Source organism: Pongo pygmaeus, chromosome 5 (assembly GCF_028885625.2).
Source record: "Pongo pygmaeus isolate AG05252 chromosome 5, NHGRI_mPonPyg2-v2.0_pri, whole genome shotgun sequence".
Taxonomy (NCBI): domain Eukaryota; kingdom Metazoa; phylum Chordata; class Mammalia; order Primates; family Hominidae; genus Pongo; species Pongo pygmaeus.
This window is the reverse complement of record NC_072378.2, coordinates 33557158-33583310: the sequence shown is the minus strand read 5'-3', so window position 1 is coordinate 33583310 and position 26153 is coordinate 33557158. Positions and strand designations below refer to the sequence as shown.

Here is a 26153-nt window from a genome sequence, read left to right as displayed (position 1 = left end):
CCATATACTTTAAATCATCTCTAGCTTATCTATGGTACCTATTGCAACGTAAATGTTGCATAAATATATGTTATATTGTATTTTTTATTTGTATTATTTTTATTCGATCTTTCCTTCCTTCTTTCTTCCTTTCTTCCTTTCTTCTCCCTTCCCTTCCCTTCCCTCCCCTCCCCTCCCCTCCCCTCCCCTCCCCCTCCCCCTCCCCTCCCCTCCCCCTCCCCCTCCCCTCCCCTCCCCCTCCCCCTCCCCTCCCCCTCCCCCTCCCCTCCCCCTCCCCCTCCCCCTCCCCTCCCCTCCCCTCCCCCTCCCCTCCCCTCCCCTCCCCTCCCTTCCTTTCTTTCGACAGTCTTGCTGTGTCACCCAGGCTGGAGTGCTATGGCGGGATCTCAGCTCACTGCAAAATCTGCCTCCCGGGTTCACACCATTCTCCTACCTCAGCCTTCCAAGTAGCTGGGACTACAGGTGCCCGCCACCACGCCTGGCTAATTTTTTGTATTTTTAGTAGAGACGGGGTTTCACTGTGTTAGCCAGGATGGTCTTGATCTCCTGACCTCGTGATCCACCCGCCTTGGCCTCCCAAAGTGCTGGGATTACAGGCATGAGCCACCGCGCCCGGCCTGGCCATATATATTTTAAAAATATTTTTATTCTTCAGTTGGTTGAATCCATAGGTGTGGAACTACAGATACAAAACACCAACTGTAGTTTAATTTTTATAAAACTATCTGTCTTAGTCCATTCAGACTGCTATAACAAAATACCTTACACTGAGCAATTTATAAATAATAAAAACTGCTTACAGTTCTGGAGGCTAGAAGGTCCAAGATGAAGGTGCCAGCAGATTTGGTGGCCAGTGAGGGCACACTTTGCTTCATAGATGGCGCCTTCTTGCTGCATCTTCATGGGTGGAAGGGGCAAACAAGCTCCTTTGGGCCTCTTTTTCTTAAGACAGGGTCTCGCTGTGTCACCTAGGCTAGAGTGCAATGGTGCGATCTCGGCTTACTGCAAGCTCCGCCTCCAGGGTTCAAGTGATTCTCTTGCCTCAGCCTCCTGAATAGCTGGGATTACAGATGCCTGCCACCATGACCGGCTAATTTTTGTGTTTTTAGTAGAGACGGGGTTTCTCCATGTTGACCAGGCTTGTCTTGAACTACTGACCTCAAATGATTAGCCCGCCTGAGCCTCCCAAAGTGCTAGGATTACAGGCATGAGCCACCGCACCCGGCCTGGGCTTCTTTTATAACGGCATTAGTCCCATTCATGACAGGCCCCTCATGACCTAATCACCTTCTAAAGGCCCCATCTCTTAATATCACCACATTGGGGATTAGGTTTCAATTTATGAATTTTAGAGAGGCACAAACATTTATGCTATAGCAATACATAATAAAAATTAATAATTTTTTTTTTTTTTTTTTTTGAGACAGGGTCTCACTCTGTCACCCAGGCTGGAGTGCAGTGCCACAATCATGGCTCACTACAGCCTCGACCTCCCAGGCTCAGGTAATCCTTCTACCTCAGCCTCCAGAGTAGCTGAGGCCACAGATGTGTGCCACCATGCCCGGCTAAGTTTTCTATTTTTTGTAGAGATGGCATTTCACCATGTTGCCCAGGGGGGTCTCAAACCACTGGGCTCAAGCGATCTGCCCACCTTGACCTCCCAAAACACTGGGATTTCAGGTGTGAGCCACTGGGCCCAGCCCAAAATTTCAGAAAAAAGCAAGCAAAAACTCAGCTTTATTTAAATGTGTTTGATTTAAAATATTGATGTGTATTAATTATCATTTATATTTTGTCCAGATGCTGTGTCTCATGGCTGAGATTCCAGCACTTTGGGAGGCTGAGGTGGGAGGATCACTCGAGCTCAGAAATTTGAGACCAGCCTGGACAACATAGTGAGACCATCTGTCTACAAAAACTAAAAAAATTAGCTGGGTGCGATGGCTCATGTCTATAATCCCAGCACTTTGGGAGGCCAAGGCGGGTGGATCACTTGAGGTCAGGAGTTCGAGACCAGCCTGGCCAACATGGTGAAACCCCATGTCTACTAAAAATACAAAAAATTAGCAGAAGAATGCTTGAACCCATATGTATACTTGTATATATACATATGTGTATGTGTACGTTTATATATATATGTATATGATACAAAATTAGCCAGGTGTGGCAGCACACACCTGTAGTCCCAGCTATTTGGGAGGCTGAGATGGGAGGATTGCTTGGACCTGGGAGGTCAAGGCTGCAGTGAACCGGGATCATGGCACTGTACTCCAGCCTGGGTGACAACGTGAGATCCTGCCAAAAAAAAAAAAAAGGAAAAATAAAAAGAGTGATTTTACAGAAAAATTGAGATTTTCAATTTCTTACGGCAGTGCCAGCTCTGAATTCCTGGAGTGTGCCCTCCAGCCTGTTATAGCCTTCCCTTGGCACTTGGCACATTACCTGCCTGGCCCTTACAGGAATTTGAGTTGCAAATTGATCTAGATCATTGAAGGAAGAGTCTGGGTCTTCTCAGTTTTGGGGCACTTCCATTGCCAAGTAAGGTTCTTATGAGATTTTTAGAAGTTGAGACTAAAAAACAGTTTATATGCAGCTGGAGGTGACACCTAACAACAACCATAATAACAGCATCAACAACAACAAAAACAATAGCCTAGAGCAGTTACTCTAAGCCAGGTAGAGTTCTAAAGCACTTCACACAACTTATTTACTTTCACGACAATGCTATTAGGTAGCACTTTGAATATACACATTTTGTAGGTGAGGAAATTGGGGCATGTATCTGTTAAGATTTATATCAGCTGGGCGTGGTCACTCACGCCTGTTCCCAGCCCTTTGGGAGGCCAAGGCGGGCAGATCACAAGGTCAGGAGTCTGAGACCAGCCTGACCAACATGGTGAAACCCCGTCTCTACTAAAAATACAAAAATTAGCTGGACGTGGTGGCGGCTACCTGTGATCCCAGCTATTCGGGAGGCTGAGGCAGGAGAATCGCTTTAATCTGGGAGGCGGAGGTTGCAGTGAGCTGAGATCGTGCCACTGCACTCCAGCGTGGGTAACAGAGTGAGACTCTGTCTCAAAAAAAAAAGATTTATACCAATTTATACCGTCCAATAGGAGGCGTGAGACTCAACACGGGGCGGAGGAGAGAATAGGTCAGGAAATCACATCTCTCCACCTGCACAGCCACCATCATTGTACCCTTCGAAAGAGACTGGCAACAACTTTCATTCAGCACTGTCCCATTTATTGGCTCATTTCATGATCACAGCAACCCAGTTAAGCAAATCCTCACCTTTGCATCACCTGCTTTGTATCATTTTTCTTTAAAATTAAAAATAAAAAAATAGATTACAAATTCGGTTAATGCCCATCCCATTTCTCTCCTTCCTTGTAGTAATTATCATTCTAAAGTTGTTGGGAATTATTCCCATGCGTACTTTGTACTTTTAAAAAATATGTTTGCTTTCCTAAACATATACCACTGTTTTGTGTATTTTAAAACTCACACAAATAATATCATACAACATCCATTTTTGCAAGTTTCTTACTCATTACATTGCTAAATATGTCTATAATTCATTTAACTGCTGTATAGTATCCCATTATAAGAACAAACCATACTTTATTTATCCATTTTACTTAACAACAGTTAGCTTATTTCCACTTCTTGACAATTAACTGATACTGCAATGACCATTTTTATCCTCGCCTTTTTGTGCATGTGTAGAAATGTTTTTCTAAGGAATAGATCTAGAAGCAAGGTTGCTGGGTCATAGGGAATATTCATTTTCAGCATTAATTGGTGCCAAAATTCTCTTCAAATTTGTTGTATCTGTTTACACTTCAACACAAAATATATGCATTCCTATTGTCCCACATTTTTGTCAACAGTGTTAGAGTAATTTTAATTTTGGTGATTTTGTGTGTGTAAAATGGTATCTCATGCTGTGATTTGCATTTCTACATTACTAGTTAAATTGAGCATCTTTTCTTATGTTTATTGACCATTTAGTTTTCTCTTTTGTGACTCGCCTATTCACAGCTTTTGCTCATAATCTCTTGCGTTGTCCTTTTCATATGGATCTGCAATTTCTTTATGAATCCTGGATATAATCCTTTGTTGTTTATGTAGATTGTTAATATTCTCCAAGTCTGTAGCTTGTCTTTTACTTTACGTGATTTCTTATAAAAGCTTAAAAATGTTTTAATGTGGTCATATGTGTCAATATTTTCCTTTATTGCTTGTGCATTTATTTATAGTTGACAAATAAAAATTGTATCTATGGTGTAACAACATGATGTGTGTATATATATGTGTGTGTGTGTGTGCGTGTATAATGGCTAGAGTAATTACTGTATCTGTTATCTCACATACTATCATTTTAAACGTGATATTTGAAATGTACTCTCCTAGCAATTATTTTTATTTTTATTTTTTTTTGAGACAGGATCTTGCTCTGTCACCCAGGCTAGAGTGCAGTGGCAAGATTACAACTCACTGCAGCCTGGACCTCCCAGGCTCAAATGATTCTCTCTTCTCAGCCTCCCAAGTAGCTGGGACTACTGGCACGTGCCACCACATCCTGCTAATTTTTTCTATTTTTTGTAGAGACAGGATCTCACTATGTTGCCTAGGCTAGTCTCGAATTCTTGGGGTCAAGCAATCAAGCAATCAGCATCCCAAAATGCTAGGATTACAGGCATGAGCCACTGCACCCAGCTAATTTTTGTATTTTTTTTAGAGATGGCGTCTCACCATGTTGCCCAAGCTGGTCTCGAACTGGTCTCAAGCGATCCACCCACCTCAGCCTCCCAAAGTGCTGGGATTACAGACATGAGCCACTGCAGCTGGCCAGCAACTTTCAAGTATACAATACATTGTTATTAGCCCTAGTCATCATGTTACACAATAGATCTCGTGAATTTATTCTACCTAACTGAAATTTTGTATCCTTTGACTAAAGCTCTCCAATCCCCGCCCACACCCACCCCCGCCCCCTAGCCCCTGTGCAACCACCATTCTATTCTCTGCTTCTGCAATTTTATTTTATTTATTATTTATTTTTTATTTATTTTGAGACAGGGTCTCACTCTGTTGTCTGGGTTGGAGTGCAGAGGTGTGATCACAGCTCACTGCAGCCTCAAACTCTTGGATTCAAGAGATCCTCCTGCCTCAGCCTCCCGAGTAGTTGGGACTACAGGCGCGTGCCACCATGCCTGGCTGAGTTTGATGAGTTTGACTCTTTAGGTTCCACATATAAATGAAATCATGGTATTTGTCTTTCTGTGCCTGGTTTATTTCATTTAGCATAATATCCTCTAGTTTTATCCATGTTGTCACAGATGACAGAATTTCCTTCTTTTTAAAGACTGAATAGTATTCCATTGTGTATATGTACCATAATCTCTTTATTTATTCATTGATGGACACTTAGGTTGATTCCATATCTTGGCTATTGTGAATAATGATGCAGTGAACTTGGGAATACAGATATCTCTTCAACATACTGAGTTCATTTCTCTCGATATATACCTGATAATGGTACTACTGGATCACATGGTAGTTTTAATTTTTTGAGGAAGCTCCATTCTGTTTTCCAAAATAGATGTACAAATTTACTTTCCTACCAACAGTTTGTGAGGTTTCATTTCTCTCCACATCCTTGCCACCACTTGTAATCTCTTGGTTTATTTTTATTTTTTTTATCAGAGCCATCTTAGCAGGTATGAGGTGATATCTCACTGTGGTTTAAATTTGCATTTCCTTGATAATTAGTAATATTGAGCATTTGTTTTTCATATACCTGTCGGCCATTTGTGTGTCTTCTTTTGAGGAATGTTTTTTCAGATCATTTGCCCATTTTAAAATCAGATTTTTGGCTGGATGCAGTGGCTCATGTCTGTAATCCCAGCACTTTGGGAGGCCAAGGCAGGAGGACCACTTGAGCCTAGGAGTTCAAGATAAATCTGGGCAACAAAGGGAAACCTTGTCTCTACAAAAAAATTTTAAAAATTAGCAGGGCATGGTGGGGTGTGCCTGTGGTCCCAGCTACTTGGGAAGCTGAGGTGGGAGGATTGCTTGAGCCTGGGAGTTGAAGGCTGCAGTGAGTTATTATTGCAGCACTGTATTCCAGCCTGAACAACAGGGTGAGACCTCAACTTAAAGAAAAAAAATCAGATTTTTGGTTTTCAACAACTCTTGCTATTAAGTTTCTTATATATTTAAAATATTCACCCCTTATCAGATGTATGGTTTACAAATATTTTGTCCCTTTCCATAGGTTGTCTGTTGATTGTTTCCTTTGCTGTTCAGAAGCTTTCGTTTGATGCAATCTCATTTGCCCAAAAAAATTATTGCCCAGACCAATGTCAAGAAGCCAAGATCATGCCACTGCACTCCAGCCTGGCGACAGGGCAAGACTCCATCTCAAAAAAAAGATCTGAAATTGTAAAAATACTAGAAGAAAATATCGGAGAAAAGCAATTCTCCTGCCTCAGCCCCCCGAGTGGCTGGGACTACACGTGTGCACCGCCACACCCAGCTGATTTTTGTATTTTTAGTAGAGATGGGGCTTCACCATGTTGGCCAGGATGGTCTCAATCTCTTGACCTCATGATCCACTTGCCTTGGCCTACCAAAGTGCTGGGATTACAGGTGTGAGCCACCGCGCCCGGCCATTTCAGATCTTATGTTTAAGTCTTTAATTCATTTTGAGTAGAATTTTTTTTTTTTTTTTAGACAGTCTCTCTCTGTCCTTCAGGCTGGAGTGCAGTGGCGTGGTCTTGGCAAACTTTTCCTCCCAGATTCAAGTAGTTCTTGTGCCTTAGCCTCCTGAGTAGCTGGAACTATAGGTGTGTGCCACCACCCCTGGCTAATTTTTGTGTTTTTGGTAGGTTTCACCATGTTGGCCAGGCTGGTCTCGAACTCCTGGCCTCAAGTAACCCATTGGCCTTAGCCTCCCAAAGTGCTGGGATTACAGATGTGAGCCACTGTGCCTGGCCTGAGTTGATTTTTGTACATGAGGTGAGATATGGTCAAATTTTATTCTTCTACATGTGGATATCCAGTTTTCCTAGGACTGTTTATTGAGGAGACTGTCCTTTCCCCATTGTATGTTCTTGGCATATTTGTAAAGGATCAGTTGGCCATAAAATGTGTGGATTTATTTTTGGCCTCTATTCTGGTCTTATATGTCTGTTTTTGTTCCAGAACCATGCTGTTTTTATTAGTATAGCTTTGTGGCAGCTTCTGAAATTAGGTAGTGTGATGGCTCTAGCTTTGTTCCTTTTGCTCAAGATTGCTTTGGCCATTTTGGTCCTTGTCTTTTGTGGTTCTATATGAATCTTAGGATTTTTTTTCTATTTCTGTGAAAATGTCATTGGAATTTTGATAGAGTTTGGGCGGAATCTACAGTTTGGGGTAGTGTGGACATTTTAACAATATTAATCTTTCCAATCCATTAACATGGAATATCTTTCCATTTATTTGTGTCTTTAATTTGTTTCTTCCGTGCTTTATGATTTTCAGTGTACAGATTTCTCACTTTTGATTAAATTTATTCCTAAGTATATATTTTTGATGCTATTATAAATGAGATTGCTTTCTTGATTTCTTTTTTGGTTGGTGCATTATTAGTATACAGTAATGCTACTGACTTTTGAATATTGATTTTGTATCCTGCAACTTTACTGAATTTATTAGTTCTAATAGTTTTCTTGGTGGTATCTTTAGGGATTTCTCTATATAAGATCATATCATCTACAAAGTGACAATTTAACTTCTTTCTTTCCAATTTAGATGCCTAGGGAGCATCAGTGGCTCAAGCTGGCTGTCCTGGCGCACAGGGAGGCGAGGCTATGCGTTCAAGGCCAACCTGGTCAACATTGACCAGTTTGGATGTCTTGTATTTCTTTCTCTTGCCTATCTGTTCTGACTAGAACTTCTAGTACTATATTGAATAGAAATGGTAGGAATGGTCATCCTTGTCTTGTTCCTGATCTTAGAGGAAAATCTTTTAACTTTTCATGATTATGTATGATGTTAGCTGTGGGTCTGTCATATATGGGCTTTATTGTGTTGAGATACAATTTTTCTATACCTAATTTGCTAAGAATTTGTATCATGAAAGGATGTTAAATTTTGTCAAACGCCTTTCCTCCATCTATTGATATAATCATATAGTGTTCTTCATTTTGTTAACTGCTTGTACTTTTAAAATTTTGTATAAGAAATCCTTCTCTATTCTGATATCATCAATATATGATCTTGTATTTTCTTTGAACAGTTTTCAGTTTTGCTTTTCACTCTAGCTACCTGAAATTTACTTCTGGGTAGGATGTAATGTAGAATTTATTTTTCATGTGTGTGTTTGGATAGCCAGTTAACTCAAAACCATTGAACTTTCCCACTGATTTATGTCACTTCCATTATATGCCAAGTCTCATATCTTTGAGGGTCTGTATTAGTCCATTCTTGCACTGCTATAGATAAATACCTTAGATCAGGTAATTTATAAAGTTTAATTGGCTCATAGTTCCACAGGCTGTATAGGAAGCATGGCTGGGGAGGCCTCAGGAAACTTACAATCATGTCTTACGTGGCTGGAGCAGGAGGAAGAGAGGGAAGAGGTGCCACACACTTTTTTTTTTTTTTTTTTTTTGAGACAGAGTCTTGCTCTGTTACCCAGGCTGGATTGCAGTGGCACAATCTCAGTTCACTGTAACCTCCACCCTCTGGGCTCAAGCGATCCTCCCACTTCAGCCTCCTGAGTAGCTGGGACCACAGGCATGCATCACCATGCCCGGCTTTTTTTTTTTGTATTTTTGTAGAGATGATGTCTCATCATGTTGTCCAGGCTGGTCTTGACCTCCTGAGCTCAAGTGATCCTCCTGCCTCAGCCTCCCAAAGTGCTGGGATTATAGGCAAGAGCCACTGCACCTGCCCTCCACACACTTTTAAACAACCAGGTCTCATGATAACTTACTATCATGAGAACTGCACCCAGTGGGAAATCCATCTCCATGATCCAATCACCTCCCACCAGACCTCATCTCCAACAAAGGGGATTACAATTCGACATGAGATTTGGAGGGGGAGGGACAGAGATCCAAACCCTATTAGGATCTGACTCAAAAAAGTTTTGTTCTGTACTGTGGTCTATTTATGTGTGCATATACCAGGACTAGACTGTTTTAATCACTCTAGGTTTCAACCAGTAAACTTGTGACATATGGTTAGGCAAGGGATCTCATATTCTTCTGCTTCAAGTTTTTTTTTTCTTGGCCATTTACCCTTCCATAAGAATTTTAAGGCCGGTGCGGTGGCTCATGCCTGTAATCCCAGCACTTTAGGAGGCCGAGGCGGGCAGATCACGAGATCAGGAGTTCAAGACCAGCCTGACCAACATGGTGAAACCCCGTCTCTACTAAAAATACAAAAACATTAGCCGGGCGTGGTGGTGCGCACCTGTAATCCCAGCTACTCAGGGATCTGAGCCAGGAGAATCACTTGAACCTGGGAGGCGGAGCTTGCAGTGAGCCGAGATTGCACCATTGCATTCCAGCCTGGGCAACAGAGTGAGACTCCATCTCAAAAAAAAAGAAAAAAAAAAAAAAGAATTTTAAGAACAGTCTGTCAAGTTCCATAAAGTATCTGATTGGAGTTTTCTTAGAATTGTACTGAATTTTTAGATTTGAGAAAAATTATCAGCTTTATATCAAACTTCCGTCTTTATGAGTAGGGGATCTCTTCCTATCCTTTTATATCTTCTTTATGTTCTCTAATAAAACTTTATAATTTTCTCCATAAATATCATGCACAGACTTTGTTATATTTATTCCTAAGTATCTTATGATTTTTGTTATAACAAATGGTATTTTCTTTTTTTTTCTTTTTTTTGAGACGGAGTCTCGCTCCGTCGCCCAGGCTGGAGTGCAGTGGCACGATCTCCGCTCACTGCAAGCTCCGCCTACCGAGTTCACGCCATTCTCCTTTCTCAACCTCCCCAGTTGCTGGGACTACAGGTGCCTGCCAACTTGCCCAGCTAATTTTTTGTATTTTTAGTAGAGACGGGGTTTCACCGTATTAGCCAGGACAGTCTTGATCTGCTGACCTCATGATCCGCCTGCCTTGGCCTCCCAAAGAGCTGGGATTACAGGCGTGAGCCACGATGCCTGGCCTAAAATGAAATCTTTTATCTGTTTATTGCTGTGGTGTCGGGATATTGATGTTTGTGTATTCTCCTTGCCCCCAGCAAGGAAATTGTTATTTCTAATAGTTTGTGGGTTCTTGTGAATTTTCTTTGTACAGTAAGCAATCTGTGTATAGTAATTTTCTATGTATAGTGATGGCTTTATTTCTTCTTTTTATTCTTGTATCACTTCAGACTTCTTGGGAGAAAGGTGAATAGAAACAGTAAAAACTGGTATCCTTGTCTTGACTTTGGAAGTTACTTTCTATTCCTAGTTAGCTAGATTAAAAAGATTAAAAGAGAAATAGACAGGTTCTCACTATACAGTGGTTACTCACAGCCTCAATCATAAAGCACTACAGCCTCAAACTCCCAGGGTCAACGAACCTTACCACCTTAGCCTCCCAAGTAGCTGGGACTACAGGCACAAGCCATCACACCTGGCTAATTTTTAAATATTTTGTAGTTCACTGCGGCACTGTTCACAATAGCAAAGACATGGAGTCAACCCAAATGCCCATCAATGAAAGACTAGATAAAGAAAACGTAGTATGCAGTCAGGTGTGGTGGCTCACACTTGTAATCCCAGCACTTTGAGAGGCTGAGGCGGGTGGATCAGGAGTTCAAGACAAGCCTGACCGACATAGTGAAACCCTGTCTCTACTAAAAATACAAAAAAATTAGCCAGGTGTGGTGGCAAATGCCTGTAATCCTAGCTACTCAGGAGGCTGAGGCAGGAGAATTTCTTGAACCCAGGAGGCAGAGGTTGCAGTGAGCTGAGATTGTGCCAATGCACTCCAGCCTGGGTGACAGAGTGAGACTCTATGTCAAAACGAAACAAAACAAAACAAAAATGCCGGGCACGGTGGCTCACACCTGTAATCCAGAACTTTGGGAGGCCAAGTTGGGCAGATCACAAGGTCAGAAGTTCATGACCAGCCTAGCCAACATGGTGAAATCCCGTCTCTACTAAAAATACAAAAATTAACAGGGCATGGTGGCACTCGCCTATAGTCCCAGCTACTTGGGAGGCTGAGGCAGAAGAATCGCTTGAACCCAGGAGGCAGAGGTTGCAGTGAGCTGAGATTGTGCCACTGCACTCCATCCTGGGTGACAGAGCAAGACACCATCTTAAAAAAAAGAAAAAAAAAAGAAAATGTAGTATGCGTACACTATGGAATACTATGCAGCCATAAAAGGGAATGAGATCATGTCCTTTACAAGGATGTGGATGGAACTGGAAGCCACTATCTTCAGCAAACTAACACAGGAACAGAAAACCAAACACCACACGTCCTCACTTATAAGTGGGAGCTGAACGATGAAAACACCTGGACACATGTGGGTGGGGGGAACAATAACCCACTGAAGTCTGTCAGAAAGGGGAGTGGCAGGAGGGAGAGCATCAGGAAGAATAGCTAATGGATACCGGGCTTAATACCTAGGTGATGGGTTGACAGGTGCAGCAAACCATCATAGCACATGTTCACCTATGTAACAAACCTGAACATCCTGCACTTGTACTCCGGAACTTAAAATAAAAGTTGAAAAAATATTTTGTAGAGACGAGGTCTCACTATGTTGCCCAGGCTGGTCTTGAACTTCTGAGCTCAAACAATCCTCTTGCCTTGGCCTCCCAAAATTCTGGGATTTTAGCAGTGAGCCACTGCACCTGGCCTCCAGTTCTGGATCCTGCGCCTTGCCACATTATTCCATGCTGGCTTCTGAAGTCAATGAGGCAAAACCAGAAAGGGGAACTAAAAAGTTAAAGGGGGAGAGGGTCTCACGGGCAAGATGGAGGGAGCCTGGGATGAAGGCAGGGCTGTGGAGCTGAATGATGCCAGGAATTAAGGAGGAAGTAACAGTGTTAGGTAATAGCACATGGGATTCTTGGGCTGTAGCTACAGGAGGGAGAATCATGAGCTCAATTCATCACCTCTGAAATCCTGAAATATCTAGCCTCCTGCCCAGATCCTGGCATGAATGCATCTATTCAACCACTATTTATAAAGTATCCAGTGCTAGGTCCAGGGAGTGGCAAGAGTGAGCATCTGCAGTCATAGTCCCTGCCCTCAGGGAGCTTACATTCAATGGGGCAGACAGACATCAATTTGTACATAATCATCAACAAATGAAGAACTCCAACAGGGCCAAGTGCCTCTGAGGAAAGGTACACCTCAGTGTGAGCGCTCATAACAGGCGAATTTGACCCTGAAAAGAAGGTCAGGAAGCCTTCCCTGAGGCTGTTGAGAAGGTGAGGCCTGAAGAATGAAGAGGAGCTAAGAGGAGAGGAACAGAGGAAGGAGCCTTTCCAGCAGAGGGTCCAGCCTCCCTGGAGGCTCTGTGCAGGAGGAAGCACAAGGTGGACAGGAACTGGAGCACATGAGTGAGGGGGAGTGGTGGGAGACGAGGCTGGAGAGGAGGAGCCACCCCTCTCAGGGCCTTAGAGGTCAGGTTAAGGACTTGGGTCTTTAACCTAAGATCAATGGAAAACCACTGAATAGGTTTAAGGAGGTTGACTGAAACAATCAGATTTGCATTTTTAAAGGATCCCTCTTAGGTGTGTGTCATATTGTAGAGAAGGCCATTCCCAGCCTCTTCAGCTACTGCAGTGACTCAGAGAAGGCCACATGGTCCACATGGTGGCTGGCTCAGGGATGTGGAGGGATGAAAACGAGTGGACAGACTTGAGATATATTAGAGCAGATAAAATGGATAGGACTAGGTGCTGGATTCAATATTGAGATGCTCATTCTAAACCGCCCCTACATCAAATCCTTCTAAGGCAGGGGCCATGCCACATGACTATGATACCCGGGTCCCAGAACAACTCCTGACACATGGTAGCCTCAATACACATTTCCCGAAAGGGTGGAAATGATTAGCAGTCTCTCAAGTAATCCTTTGACCTCTAAGGGTATTTAATTTCTTCTAGCATGTGTCAATAATCAACCTCCTTGGTACATCATAGGGAGAAATATTGCCGAGTTCCAAAGAGTATACTCTGGGGCAAGTTAATACAAGAATAAGGTCTCACTTACCCTATAACATGAAGAGTAACAGTAAACTTGCAAGAACAGGGCCTGGTGAAGCAAGGACTAGGCACAGGAAGATGGCTCATCAAATAGGGGTGCCGGGTGTAGTGTGAGCACCTGAGGCAGGAAGAACCCAGCAGCCTCTGGGGGTTGGGTGGGATTACTTGGGGGACTAGGATTGGATGGTAGGGGGTTGTCATGGAGATCTCTGGAAATTAAGTTATCTATTTTTTTTCTGTTTTTATTTTTATAAAAGAACGCTTAAGGGCATTTTTTTTCTTTGTTCTGGTTTGAGATAGAGGTTCACTCTGTTGCCCAGGCTGGAGTGCAGTGGCGTGATCTCAGCCACTGCAAACTCCGCCTCCCAGGTTCAAGTGATTCTCATGCCTTAACTTCCTGAGTAGCTGGGATTACAGGCATGGGCCACCACGCCTTGCTAATTTTTGTGTTTTTTGTATAGCCAGGGTTTTGCCATGTTGGTCAGGCTGGTCTTGAACTCCTGGCCTCAAGTAATCCACCTACCTTGGCTTCCCAAAGTGTTGGAATTACAGCCATGAGCCGTCATGCCCAGCCTAAGCTATCTCTTTAAAATGACCCTTCAAGAAAGTCCCAAGGAGTCTAATCCATCCAGGACAACAGCAGGTCTGAGACAGCCTGGTGAAATTTCTCTGATGGAGGACAGGAGATGGAAAAGTGCCCCAAGACCTCTCATTTATATAAAAAACAAAATATTTTAAGACACTGAGAAGTATGGATTCTTCTCCAGAGAAAACTTTTCCTGGCCTGGGAGCTCCCTCAGGACTTTGCACTTTGGTCTAGAGTGAAGTGGACCTGGCCATTCCAGCTTTGAGTGGGTTCAGGCGAGACACTCGAGCTACCCCTTATGGTTGCTCTGAAGGTCACCCTGGCTGGGAGTGGGTGGAGCTCTGCTTTGTTATGCCTCCCACAGGTGGAGGAAGTCTGTCTCTGAGGCTGCCCTGCCACCCTCATAGAGCGCTGCAGGTTGGGGGCGGTGATGCAGCCACAGGGGCTCTGATTCCCTGCCTCCCCACTGTGTTCATCTCATTCCTCCCCACATGTGAGGCCTGGCGTCAAGGCAGGTGGGTGTTCCAAGTGAAACCACAGCCACAGAGGCAAGCAGTAGAGCCTGTCCCTGATGTGGCCTTGGTGATGCTGCACCAGCCTGAGGCTGTATCAGAAACCGTGCCTACAGCGTTTGCTTCTGCAGACTTGCTGGTGCTGCACCAGCCCTGAGCAATGTCCAAAGCCCTTGCCTCACTGGTCACTGTGATGGGGACACCCCCAGGTATGGTTCTGCTGCTGGTGTTGCAGGTTGGAGTGGGGGCCAGCAGCCTCATCTACCACAAGAAGGCTTAGGTGGCACAGATGTAAGGCTGCTTGCCTGTGTATAGAGTGGCAGGCTGCAGCGGGCTGGAGCTCTGGGGAGAAACCCTTGCCACGCTGGTGGCAGTGATTGGGTTCAGGCAGGTGTGTGCCACAGTGCTGGGCCAGGTGTGAGCTGTGGCAAGAGCTGTGGCCACTCTTTCTGCAGGAGTAGGGCCTATCACCTGTGTGAAAGTGTTCGTACAGGGCCAGGTGGGCTCCTTGGCTGGAGTACTTCCTATATTAGGGGGAGGAGAAGGGCCCCTTGCCCAGGCTGTGCTGAGAGAAGTGAGAGCAGTGGGAAGAGACTCCACATTCCAGGCAGGAAATTTGAGTGGATTTGTGGGTGGAGATGGCGGTCTTGGGTAGGGGAGTTGGGGAAGGGTTGGTTGTGACAGCTGCCGGGTAAAGGAGTGCCATAGTAGGTAGAGGGCTGGGCCTGTCCTCTCTTCTCCTCCTCCTCTTCCTTTGCTCCCAGCCTGCAGGGAGAGGGGAGAGAGGTGAGAGCAGCATGGGGAAGGAGGAAGCAGAGGAGACAGAGGTGGGAGAGGAGAGGCTAAGCCCCACATCCAACTGAAGAAGTGGTTGGCGGTTTCAGCCGCACCTCCCTCCTCGCTGAGGTGGACTGTGAAGGTGGAGAAGCCCAGAGCACAGCCTCCTGTGAGCAGCTTCCCAGGGTGTTGAGGGCTGCCAGGCAAGGACAGGGCCCTCAGAGTTAGGCCTTGCCTGGGCAGGGGTCTCCTGGGGGAACCTTCCCTCAGGGCCCTGAGGCTCTGGGCTCCAGAGCTCAGCTTCCGCATTCAGATACATGGTCTGCTCTGCTTTGGAGACTGAGAAGCCTGAGAGGTAAAGATCGTGCTGGGTGGTAGGTAGGGTAAGGGAGAGGGAGTTTCCCCCAATCTCCCTCACCCACTGCAGAAAGTCTTCTCTGTTTCCTTCCCCAGCCCAGCCCCACCTCCTCTGTGAGGCCGCTCCTGACCTTCCTACTGGCCTGCAGTGATCCTCCTGCTTGGGAGTCACAGAGCACCCCCGCACGGGCCCTTTGCCATTCTTTACAGTATAAGGCAAGACCATAACATTTTGTGGGGCATCTTCTGCAGTGTCCTCAGCCTTGTGTGAACATCAGAAGCACATGGAGGGCTTGGGAAAATGCAATTGCTGGCCCCACCTCCAGTTTCTTAAACAGCAGATCTGGGGCGGGGCCCAAGAATTTGCATTTCTAACAAGTTGCCAGGCGATGCTGATGCTGCTAGTCTGGGATCCACACTGGGAGAGCCACTGATCTGTTAGGCATGTAACTTTACTTGTATTATCTCTAAATTCTCAGGGCAACCTGTTACTCTCCCCCATTTTGCAGATGAAGAAACAGAGGGAAGACCCAGTGCCTTGTGCAAGGTGGCTCAGTTTGTAAGTGGCAGAGCTGATTTGAACCCAGGTTTGTCTGACTCTAATACTGTATCAACCCTCCTTCCTCTACCCTGTTCTTCTGCATTGTCAACTATTCCACATGTATCTTGTTCCTCAACAAAATAGTAACGTTTTCTTTTGCATACTTTGTATCTCTCACCTTGCCTGACCCAGTAATACAGGCTTGATTGGGAGGGACTGAAGGACTTGGAAAGGAAATGCCCCAGTGGAGCCAGGATGGAAATGGGTTCCTCTGTGTCTCCCACATGGTGTCACCTAAATAAACAGCCATGTCTGTGAGGTTCAGTCATGGGGAGAGGAGGGCAAGAGAGCACTCGCACCAAGCGATGGGGGTGAGGGGGGCACGAAAGGATGTGATAGAGAGTGGGGCGTGTGGGGCGAAGGTGAGGACTGGGGACCCGGGGGGGTGCAGGCTGTTTCAGAGTGAAGGCAGGACGGGCAGCAGAGACAGAGAAGAGGCTGCCGGGTGGTTAGGGCTGCGGAGGACAAGGAGGGTCAGGACAGACGATCCCGGCAGCCCTTGGAGCCAGAAGAGAAGTCAGGTTAACTCCAGACTTTTGGCTTCCACCTCTGCATCTCACCTGACTCCTCCCCACCTGCTTCTCTACCCTGAAACTCCAGGAACAACACCCACCTGCCTCCCACTACAACTTCCCCTTATACTGTACACCTCCTGGATGCTTGGGGTCCGGGAGGAGGGCAGTCAGGATCACGGGTTCCAGGGAAGTGGCTGTAGAAAGGGGCTCCTACGAGGGTAGAAGTGGGTGTTGTCTGCTTCTGCGGGAAAGGGGCCAGCCAGCCCAACTGGTCCGCAGTACTTGCTGGGGCTGGAGGATGCCCCCCTGCATCTGCGGGGTTGAGGGCACCGGAGAGGAGGCGAACAAACGAGAAATCCCAAGGGTGGAGAAGGGAGCCATGGGATCGGCGGGCGGGCCGCGCAGCTGCGGAACTGGGAGGGCCAAGCGGGCTTTAGGGGGAAACACGGCCGGCTCCTCTGCCAGTGAGACAGAGAACTGAGCAAGGGGGAGGAATTTGGGGCCAGAGGGGCTGGGGGTACCCAGAGCAGAGGAAACAGGAAGTGAGGGGCAGAGAGGTTGCGGGTGGTGGAAGGAACAGCAGTCGGTTCTGGAGAGGCGATTCATCTTCCTCGAATGCCTGCACTGCCCCGGACAGGGAGTGCAGTCGTGCGCCCTGTCCCCCCAGCCTCAGGCTTTGGTTCCCAGCCCCGCTCGCGGAACTCGAGGCCAGTAAGGCAGCCGCGGCTTTCCTTGATGCCCCCACTCCCCTGCTCTCAGCCGCTGCCTGGACGAGCACAGAACTAGTGTTCCCGAGCGGCCCTCCCTCCGCTCAGCCCCGCTGCCCGGCGGGCAAAGGCTGTGCACTCACACTCCGAGTCTGCAGCCCAGCCCGCCCTTTTTTGGGAGGTGGCCCGGGGACTGGGATGTCGAACAGGGAGCTTCTCCGCAGCCCTCTCCACCTCCCTCCCTCTTTCCAGCTATAGAATCCGGCTGCTTGCAGTGACTTCCAAACATCACGGTCCTTCCCACATCTACAAACATCCCTTTCTCTTTCGAGCCATTTTCCTGCTTTCCCTTTGGTGTTGAAACCCTGGATTTCAGCCTGGGCGACTCAGGTTTTAGGGGGAAAGTTTGGGGTCCAACTTGGCACCTCTGTTTTTTATCCTCTCTTCCAGCTTCATAGGTGGTTCCTATTTTCATACATATTTGCTAATTTGGAGTTTCCGACGACATATCTCGAATAACCCGACATTTTCTCCCCATTTCCAAGGCTGATTTTACATTATTTCTAGGCGTCCCTCCCCAATCTATTTTCCTTTCTTTTTCTTGTATACCCCTGATAAACAGACACACAGAACTGCAGGTTTCAAAGAGGAAAAAAGCACGTTTGTTGTTGGTAGGCGGGTGTGAAGGGGAGGGTTCTTCACCTTCTCCAACACCTTGTATAGATGGGAGGTTGCAGGGCAATAGAAAAGGCAGCAGATGGGGGCGTGTTTTGCCCCACTCTGTACAATATAGAAGAATCTCATATAGATACTTTGTATAAAAGCCACGTGTCCTCATTTGTGTCCTCTTTGTTGGCTGGCTGGGCTGGGGGTACTGGGGGACAAAGAAGCTGGGGTGATAGACCAGGACACAGGGATACCCCATGGTCCCCTTCCTCTGGCTGTCCCCTGGTGGGGTCACTTTGGATCCTTGGTGGGAGCATAGCACAGCTCCAGTGGCCGGGACACCTTCCAGAATTTCTCATTCACCAGCTCCAGGGTCAGCGAGCCATTCAACGTCTGAGGAGGGGGTAAAAGGCAGAGAGGGGGAAAAAAGAGAAGAAAGTTGGAGAAGATGGAAAAGGAAATGAATGAGAGGCAAAAGGTGACCAAGGGAGGAGGAAAGAAAAAAGGAATAATAAAAGGGATAGGGCAAAAAAGAACATGGATGATGGGAAAGGAGAGGGGACACAGAAAGAGATGGAGGATGTATAGGGGAAGAGTGCTGATGAGTTAGACCAGGCTCATGGTTCTATGTGGCCCAGACCACCCTCCCTCCTCTCCCCTCTTCTACCACTGCCCTCAGAAGCTCTCACCGTGAACGCCCCGCCTCCAGGTGCGATGTAGATGGTGTACTGCTTTTCACTGACGCCCTCTAGGCTGGGCAAAGCAGGCTCCTCAGGACCGTCACCTCCTCCGGCACCCCCACCCTCCCCGCCACCCCCATCAGGTCCTCCGGTGTCAGAGGCGCCCCCTCCAGGCCCTCCTGGCTCCCCTGCTTCCTGCTGTTGCCTCCGCTCGAGGGCAATGCGCAGGGCCAAGTACTTGGAGAGATGGTCCACTGTGGCATTCCCAGTTGTCTTCACATACCTGGAATGGGAGAACAGGCTTAGAGCCAGGGCGCCTCAGATGGGGACTGGAGGTAGGGGCTTTCCAAAATGGATTCTGGGTTGGGGTGGTATTTTGGGTTCGGGCAAAGCCCACTTTGATGGAAATCTATGTGATCTTTGGTTTCTCAGTGGCTGGGGAAAGACAGGGCTCCTCACCTAGTCTGGCAGTATTCTCCCTTCTCCACGAGCAGGGGGTGAGGCCGGAACACGAGCTCAATTTCTCCACCTGGCTCCGGGGGGCTGGGGGCCCCAGGAGGGCTTGGGGGGCCCAGCGTTCCCCCTCCCAGAGTCCCTCCCCGGTCACCAGAGTCTTCTGAACCGGCACCCCCACCCACCCCACCAGTGCCACCTCCCCCTGTCCCTACACTGCTCCCCCCTGCGCCCCCTCCACGGGGTCGCTTGGGAGCAGGGCCTGGGGCAGAGTCAGGGGCGGAGTCTGAGCTTACATCTTCTCCATCCCCTTCTCCCTCCCCGGGCTCTCCTTCCCCCCCACTCATCGCTGTGGTCTGATCTGACCCGGGTATCGGCCGCCTCACACGCTGGGCCCTGTAGAAGCAAGTGGTTAAGGTTAGAAAGCATCCAGGATAAAGGGCTTAGACTTTAAACTTCAGAGAATTAAGAGATAAGAAAAATCCTAATGACGATACCTAATATTTATTAAACACAATGTGCTAAGCACTCTACGAAGTGTTTTGCACCAATCCCCTCACCTAATACAATGAACCCTATGACACAGGTAATTATATTACCTCTGTTTTATGGCTGAGGAAACTGAGGCTTAGAGAGGTTAAGTAACTTGTTAGTGATCATAGGCTGTCACCTCTCAAAGTGCAGTAGCAGCATAGACATCCCCTGGGAGCTTGTGAAATGCAGACTCTTGGGCCCAACTCTAGACCTACTGAATCAGAGTTTGCATCTGAGAATCTACAGGTAATCTGGATACACATGAAAGACTGAAAGATGCTGGCCTAGGAGGTGATTTAACTTCCAGCAGTATGAATCCGGAGCTTATTCTCAAAATCGCTCTACTGTTCTAACTTCTAGAAAGTCATGGGGTAAACTACATTTTTCCTTCTTTTTGTTTTTTGAGACAGGGCCTTGTTCTGTCGCCCAGGCTGGAGTGCAGTGTGCAGTGGTGTGATCATGGTTCACTGCAGCATCCACTTCCTTCCTAGGCTCAAGTGATCCTCTTACCTCAGCCTCCCAAGTAGGCAGCACTACAGGCATGTGCCACCATGCCCAGCTAAATGTTTAATTTGTTGTAGAGATGAGGTTTTCCTATGTTATTCAAGATGGTCTCAAACTCTGGGCTCAAGTGATCCTCCCATCCTCACCTCCCAAAGTGCTGGGATTACAGATGTGAGTCACTGTGCCCAGCCCTATATTTTTCTTAAGAATAGCAGGGCCAGTTGTTTACTAAGAAACTGCAATTTACACCCATGATTTCCAGCCCTAATGATCAGTCTGTGGTCAGCTCCTAGGATGCCGAGGCTTAGAAGCTAGCAGGCAACAAGGACTGACCCACAGACCCATCCCACCAGTCCTGCTTCTCTCCTGACCCTCACACCTGTGCATGGCCTGCATGCGTAGCCCCTCCTCAATGCTGGAGCTCAATGCCTGCTGGTTGTGCAGGCGGCTCAGGCGGATAAGCACTCGGTCCTGATGGGCCTCGTATTCCTCCCGGCTAGGATAGATCTTAGAGATCAGGGCATCGAAGTTGGGGTCTGGCCGTAGGGATCGCTTGGACACCAGCTTCTTTCGGCAGGTAGGACACTCCTTGTTCCTGGGGTAGGAGAAGGGAAGCCCTGAGTGGTCAGTCAAGGGAACTGAAGCCTAGGCTGAACCAAGACCAGTGAGAGGGCCCTAACTTTGTACCCCTTCATCTCATCTCAAACATGTCTCTCCTATTACCCGCTCCGTAGGGCTGTGACAATGCAGTCAGAGCAGAATCTGTGGAGGCACTCCTTGGTGGTCATCGTATTCTTCAGCATGTCCAGGCAGATAGGGCACATGAGTTCTGAATGCAGTGACCGAGGGGAAACAGCAATCTCTGTGCCATCCATTATGGCTTCCTGAAGGCATCAGTGAGTAGAAAGGTGGTGTGGGTCAGAGGGAAAAGGGTTTTAGAAACAGCAGCCCATAAAATAAGAGTTTTGAGAAATACAGTGAGAAGACCCATGTTGGTCTCTATAGGAGACAAGAATTCTGAGAAAGAGAAGGACTGATGACTTGGAGCAAATGGAGAAAAGACAGACTTTAGTGTCCATTAACTAAGAGTAGGAGCTTTGGAATAGGAGGATCTGAGGTGGCTAAGTGGCCTAGGAGTGAAGATGGCACAAATCTGTGGTTGGGAAAAACTATTCAACAAATTTTTTTAAAGTCCTGGTGCTACCTGTATTAGAACCCCACAGGGTGCCTGTTAAAAATTCAGATTCTGAGAACCCAATTCACTACTGAATCAGAATGTTGGGGGGCATGAAGCTCTGCTTTTAATAAACTCCCAAAGTGAGTCTTACATGCACTGACTTATGACACTGAATGAGGAACAGGGAAGGTAATTTTTGTGTTTGCGATCTTTCAAATGAAGATAATAATACTTGCTCCACCTCTCTGGCAGGGTTGTTTTGAGGATTAAATGAGATAAATGCGAAAGTGCTTTGGAAAGATTAAGGTGATTCAAAGGTAGGGCCAGGCAGGGCAGAATAGAGCAAATTATGGAAAAGAAGCTGTTTGATGGGGTCTGTGGATATAAGGGTTTGGGGGAGGAGGTAAGCCTGAAAGGGAGAATGCCTGTCACCTGCGGGGTCCGGTGCAGCTCATACAGACTCAGTTCCCACGTTTTGCTGGCATTCTGGGCATTCGCCGGCGTCGTCATGGTGACCGGGCGCAGACCCCCCACCAGGGCTCCACAGCCGAGGAGGAGGCGAGGAAGGCTGGGGGTGGGGGGAAGGGGAGGAGGGCGTTAGGGGGCCGCCCCTCGCGCAGACCCCGCCCCTCCAGAAGCGCCCCTCTCCGCCCCCGCGCCGGCACTGCCCCTCACCCAGCTCCAGCCGTTCGCGCTCCCGCCGCCGCCGCGCCTCTCCCTAGACCCGGGCTCCTGGGCCAAGTTCGCTCGGTCCGCAACCGCTGCTCAGACAGCAGCTCCCGCCACCGCCGCCGCCATGGCCGGGGCGCTGGGGCGCTACGTCACTTCCGCCTGCTCCTCCGCTACACCCGCCCCCCCACCCCTGGCCGGCGGAGACGTCACCCACCATTCGCGGCGCGGGTGGGACGGGACGTGGACGCCGAGGTTCTCCCGCCCACGGGACGGGCTTGTCCCGCGTGAGGATCCTGCGTCCCGGGAGTTCTGCGCGACTTAGTGAACCACGGTCTCCGCCCCCGGCCCAGCACCGTCGCGCGGCCAACATCCTTAGCTTCGGTTCCCCTCCCGAGGCCCCCACGCGGGGCCTCAGCTCCGGGGGGCGGGGCCTGGAATATCTGGGACCCCAGGAGGGGACAGAGGGCTGGTGAAAAGGGCTACCTCCCCCACTCTGCGTACCCTGGCGACTCTGGGGATCAACCCCCCTCACTTCTCCGTAACCCCCATTCCAGGATCCCGGGGAAAAAGGCTGCAAAAGATCTTCTGCCGCTTTAGCCTTCCAGTCCTGAGAACACACCTAGGTCCCGATGTGCCCGGGATTCCCCTTACCACCCTGGGGACTCCCTCCACCCTCCGCTTTGGCTCTCTCTAGACCCTCCGACCCATTCTCCCGCTCGAGGTTTGGGGGCGGCGGCTCGGGACGTCCAGACTCAACTCTCGGCCGGGGCCATAGACTCGAGAATTGCGTTTGGACAATCAGGAGCCGCGGCCCGGGGCGGGGAAGGGAGGGAGGCGCACGGGAGGAACGGGGGAATGGAGACACCACGCGGAAACAGGGACACACACAAGATGGGGCTCCCATTGGGAAGGGGGGGTACGCGTGTGGGTGGGGTACACAGGGGCAGAATGTCTGGAGTGGGAAGTGGGCAGAAGCCTCTTCCAGGACTCTAAGAGTAAACGAAGGGGATGGGGAGGAAAGAGAAGAGGAAGGGGCAGAGCGATCCCCATTGAGTGTAGGGAATGAGAGGGATACGGGGCGAGGGGGTGGGGGGCAGTTAGAGACCCTGATGGGCATCTTGTCCCCGCCCAAGCTGAGGCTCCCGGACTTGGGCTGCGGCTGCCAGGGGGTGGCCTGTCTCTGGGACAAGGCAGCAGTGGGTGCCCTCGCCCCCCACCCCAGTTCCCCCCTACTTCCCTGTCCTCTCCTTCAGTCCGTGGCCAGTCCTTATGTGGGCGCCAGAGTCGATTAGCGCAGACCCCCCTCCCATTCCTCCTCCTCTTCCCAGCCCCCTCCCTCCTGCTCTCTCCAGTCCCTTTCATCGGCTGGTTCATTCCCCTAATCCTGGCCCCCTCCCCTAATCCCCCCCATCCGACCCCAGGCCGGCTGCAGCTATTGTAAGGTGGAGAGAAAGGGGAGGGGGGGACTCAGAGAAAGGAGAGGGGTGGGGGAGGGCCACCTGTTCCAAGACCCCCTTTCAAGGCCAGACTGGACACCAAGATGGGGCCATGAACAAATCACCCTTGGGGACCATAAGAACCCAGGGAGTTGGGGGGAGGGGACTTGTGCTGCAGAACCAGTGGAAAGGGGTGACGCATGAACCCCTCCCTCCAAAAAGACCCGGAGTGTCACGCATACACAGTGACACACACTCTTTCCTCTCATACCCGGCGGCGGGGGTTGCCCTGGGAGACCAGGCAGAGAAAGGGAACAATCCTTCGGGAAAGGGAAAGGAGGGGGAGGTGGGGAAGGGTCTGAGGGCTTGGACACAAGAAGAGCCGGAGGTGGCAGGGAAGAGGACTTGGAATTTATTAGGGTCACAAGCACCCCTGCTTCCCATATTCAGCATTCCTGAGCCATACACTGCCACCCCCTTTGTAGCCTGGGAACTTAGAGTCCTCATCAGCAGGAGGCCAGGCAGAGTGGTGGGGGGGTGAGCAGAGTCCAGGGTCCTTGAGGCAGTTACATGAAAAGACCTCCTGGGAGGGGCAGAAACATTTGGACAGATGCATGGGTGGAGAGACAAATGGGCTGGGGGGTACCCACTTCTGTCCCTGGCCTTGGGAACCTCTGCCCTTCCCAGTGGCTCCAGACTCCCCTTACTTGCTTTCTCATATAGTCTGGGTTCTACTTCTCTGCCCTCTCCCTCCCCATGCTGGCCTCATACCAGTGACTTCCACTGAGGTCCCCGTGATGTATCCACTATCTTCAGATGCCAAGAATGCGACCACATCTGCCACATCTATGAGAATGGTGGGGAGAGGGCAGAATCCTGCTCACTCCCATAGACCCAAAACAGCCATAATCTCCCAACAAAGACATCCCTCCCCACAAACCTTTCCACAGACACCAACCACCAGTCCCCTAGAAAATCCCAAAACCTTGGGGATCTCTTCATTCAGGCCCCCTTCCCAGGGACCCCACTCCATTCAGTGCTCACCCTCAGGGTCCCCCAAGTGTCCCATCGGGATAATTTCAGTAATCTGTAAGGAAATACTCATGTGGGTGAAAGCTTTTATGGATTTTTTTGAAGACTGAGTCTGTGACCCTTTTTTTGTCTTCATTCCTCATACATTCATTGAATATTTAATGTTTGCCAGGAACTGTGCCCAGTATTCTCTCTCTATCTCTGTGAAGCCCAGAGAGATTGAGTCTCTGAATGATTCTGCCCTCCACCCACAGCGTCCTACCTTGTCCACCACTTTCTGTGGCACTTTCTGTGTCATGGGTGTTACAATGTACCCTGGGAGGACAGAGTTACAGCGGATCCCATGTCTGTGGGAAGGAGAGTGACTGCTGATTCTGGAAAGGGCTGAATGCTGGTCCCTCCCTCAGACCCCCCAGGTGCTCCCCAGCACCCTCAAGCATCTGACCAACCGTCCAAGCTCCCGGGCTGCGGTCTGGGTCAGCCCAATCACTCCAGCCTTGGATGCTGCATAGTTTGTCTGCCCCATGTTCCCCACCTATAGGTGAGTCAGAGACGTGGAATGAGTCAGGAGTCTCAAGGAGGGGTTCTCCTCTCTATGCCACTTGGCTGGCTGACCTCATCCAACTCAACTTGACCTTTCCTACGATGCTACTGATGTTGATGATGGAACCACGACAACCACTGGACACCAGGGCTTTTGCTGCAGCCTGAGTGACTAAGAAGGTGCCCTGGTGGGAAAGGGTAACAAGGGAGAAAAGATCAGCTGGGGTGACAGCCCTCCTCCAGCTCCCTCCCCAGGCTAAGGGGGCCAAAAGTTGCAGGTTCAGAGATCGCCACCTTGAGGTTGACAGCTATGACTTTGTCCCAGTCATCCTCAGACATGTGCAGCAGAAACTCATCCTGGGTGATGCCCGCACAGGACACAACGACAGATGGTGGTCGAGAAAAGCAGGCCTATGGGAGGGGGAGGTTACGCATCAAAAACCCCCCACAAAAAGCCGGGGCAGTGGAGGCAATATTAGAGCTTTAGAGGGGGAAGGTGGCCTGGCGTTCACCTGCACTTGTTCCAGCAGGCACCTGGCGGCCCTGGCCTCAGACACGTCAGCCTGGAAGGCAGCGTGGTTCCCTCGGGGCGGCCCCTCCTTACTCCCTGGCCCGCCCAGCAGCCGCACCGTCTCCTGTGCCGCTGCCCGGTCCAGGTCGCAGGCAGCTACGGTGGCCCCCTCTCTGGCCAGGCGTAAACTGACCGCTCGGCCGATGCCGCTCCCTGCACCTGAGGTAAGACAGAACACGCCGGACCCGGCAATGGGAGGAGGGGGCAGGGATCAGAGGTCACAGGGCAGAAAGTTAGTAAAATGTGGGTAAGGGGCCAGAGGTCACAGCGGCCGCGGACTCCAAGGGCACGCCCCTGACCTCACTCCAACACCCCAAACCGCCCCGGGAGAGAACCCCCTCAACCTGTGACCAAGGCCAGTGCGGAGCGGAGCCGGTTCTGGAGCTGAGACGCCATGGCGGGATGTGGGTGGGTGGGAACCCCAGCACTAAGCCAATCCAGCGCAGAGGGGGCGTGGCAAGGGCAAAGCCGGGGCCAATCAAAGCCCCGCCAGCCTTAGGCCATCTGCGGCCACCAGCGCAGGCCGACCCCCCACCGAGGGGGCGTGGCCAGACACTGCTGCTTAGGGGCCCCGGGTGTGGCGAAGACAAGGGGCCCCATTTCC

General features: G+C 49.2%; 2 protein-coding genes across 2 annotated transcripts; both read right to left on the bottom strand.

Moving 5' to 3' along the window:
• Nucleotides 1-17920: 17920 nt before the first annotated feature.
• Nucleotides 17921-22783, bottom strand: RING1 (ring finger protein 1). Its single transcript, XM_054490827.2, has 7 exons — nt 21971-22783; nt 21728-21863; nt 20842-21002; nt 20498-20713; nt 19087-19476; nt 18637-18910; nt 17921-18340 (listed from the first exon to the last, which is right to left on the bottom strand). The coding sequence occupies exons 2-7, from the start codon at nt 21803-21805 to the stop codon at nt 18239-18241; spliced, it is 1221 nt and encodes a 406-aa protein (XP_054346802.1). The 5' UTR covers nt 21806-21863; nt 21971-22783; the 3' UTR covers nt 17921-18238.
• A 1009-nt stretch (nt 22784-23792) lies between these two features.
• HSD17B8 (hydroxysteroid 17-beta dehydrogenase 8) lies at nt 23793-26128 on the bottom strand. Its single transcript, XM_054490828.2, has 9 exons — nt 25894-26128; nt 25491-25708; nt 25273-25389; nt 25071-25163; nt 24885-24970; nt 24698-24782; nt 24448-24490; nt 24175-24249; nt 23793-23986 (listed from the first exon to the last, which is right to left on the bottom strand). The coding sequence occupies exons 1-9, from the start codon at nt 25943-25945 to the stop codon at nt 23970-23972; spliced, it is 786 nt and encodes a 261-aa protein (XP_054346803.1). The 5' UTR covers nt 25946-26128; the 3' UTR covers nt 23793-23969.
• Between the last annotated feature and the right edge of the window lie 25 nt (nt 26129-26153).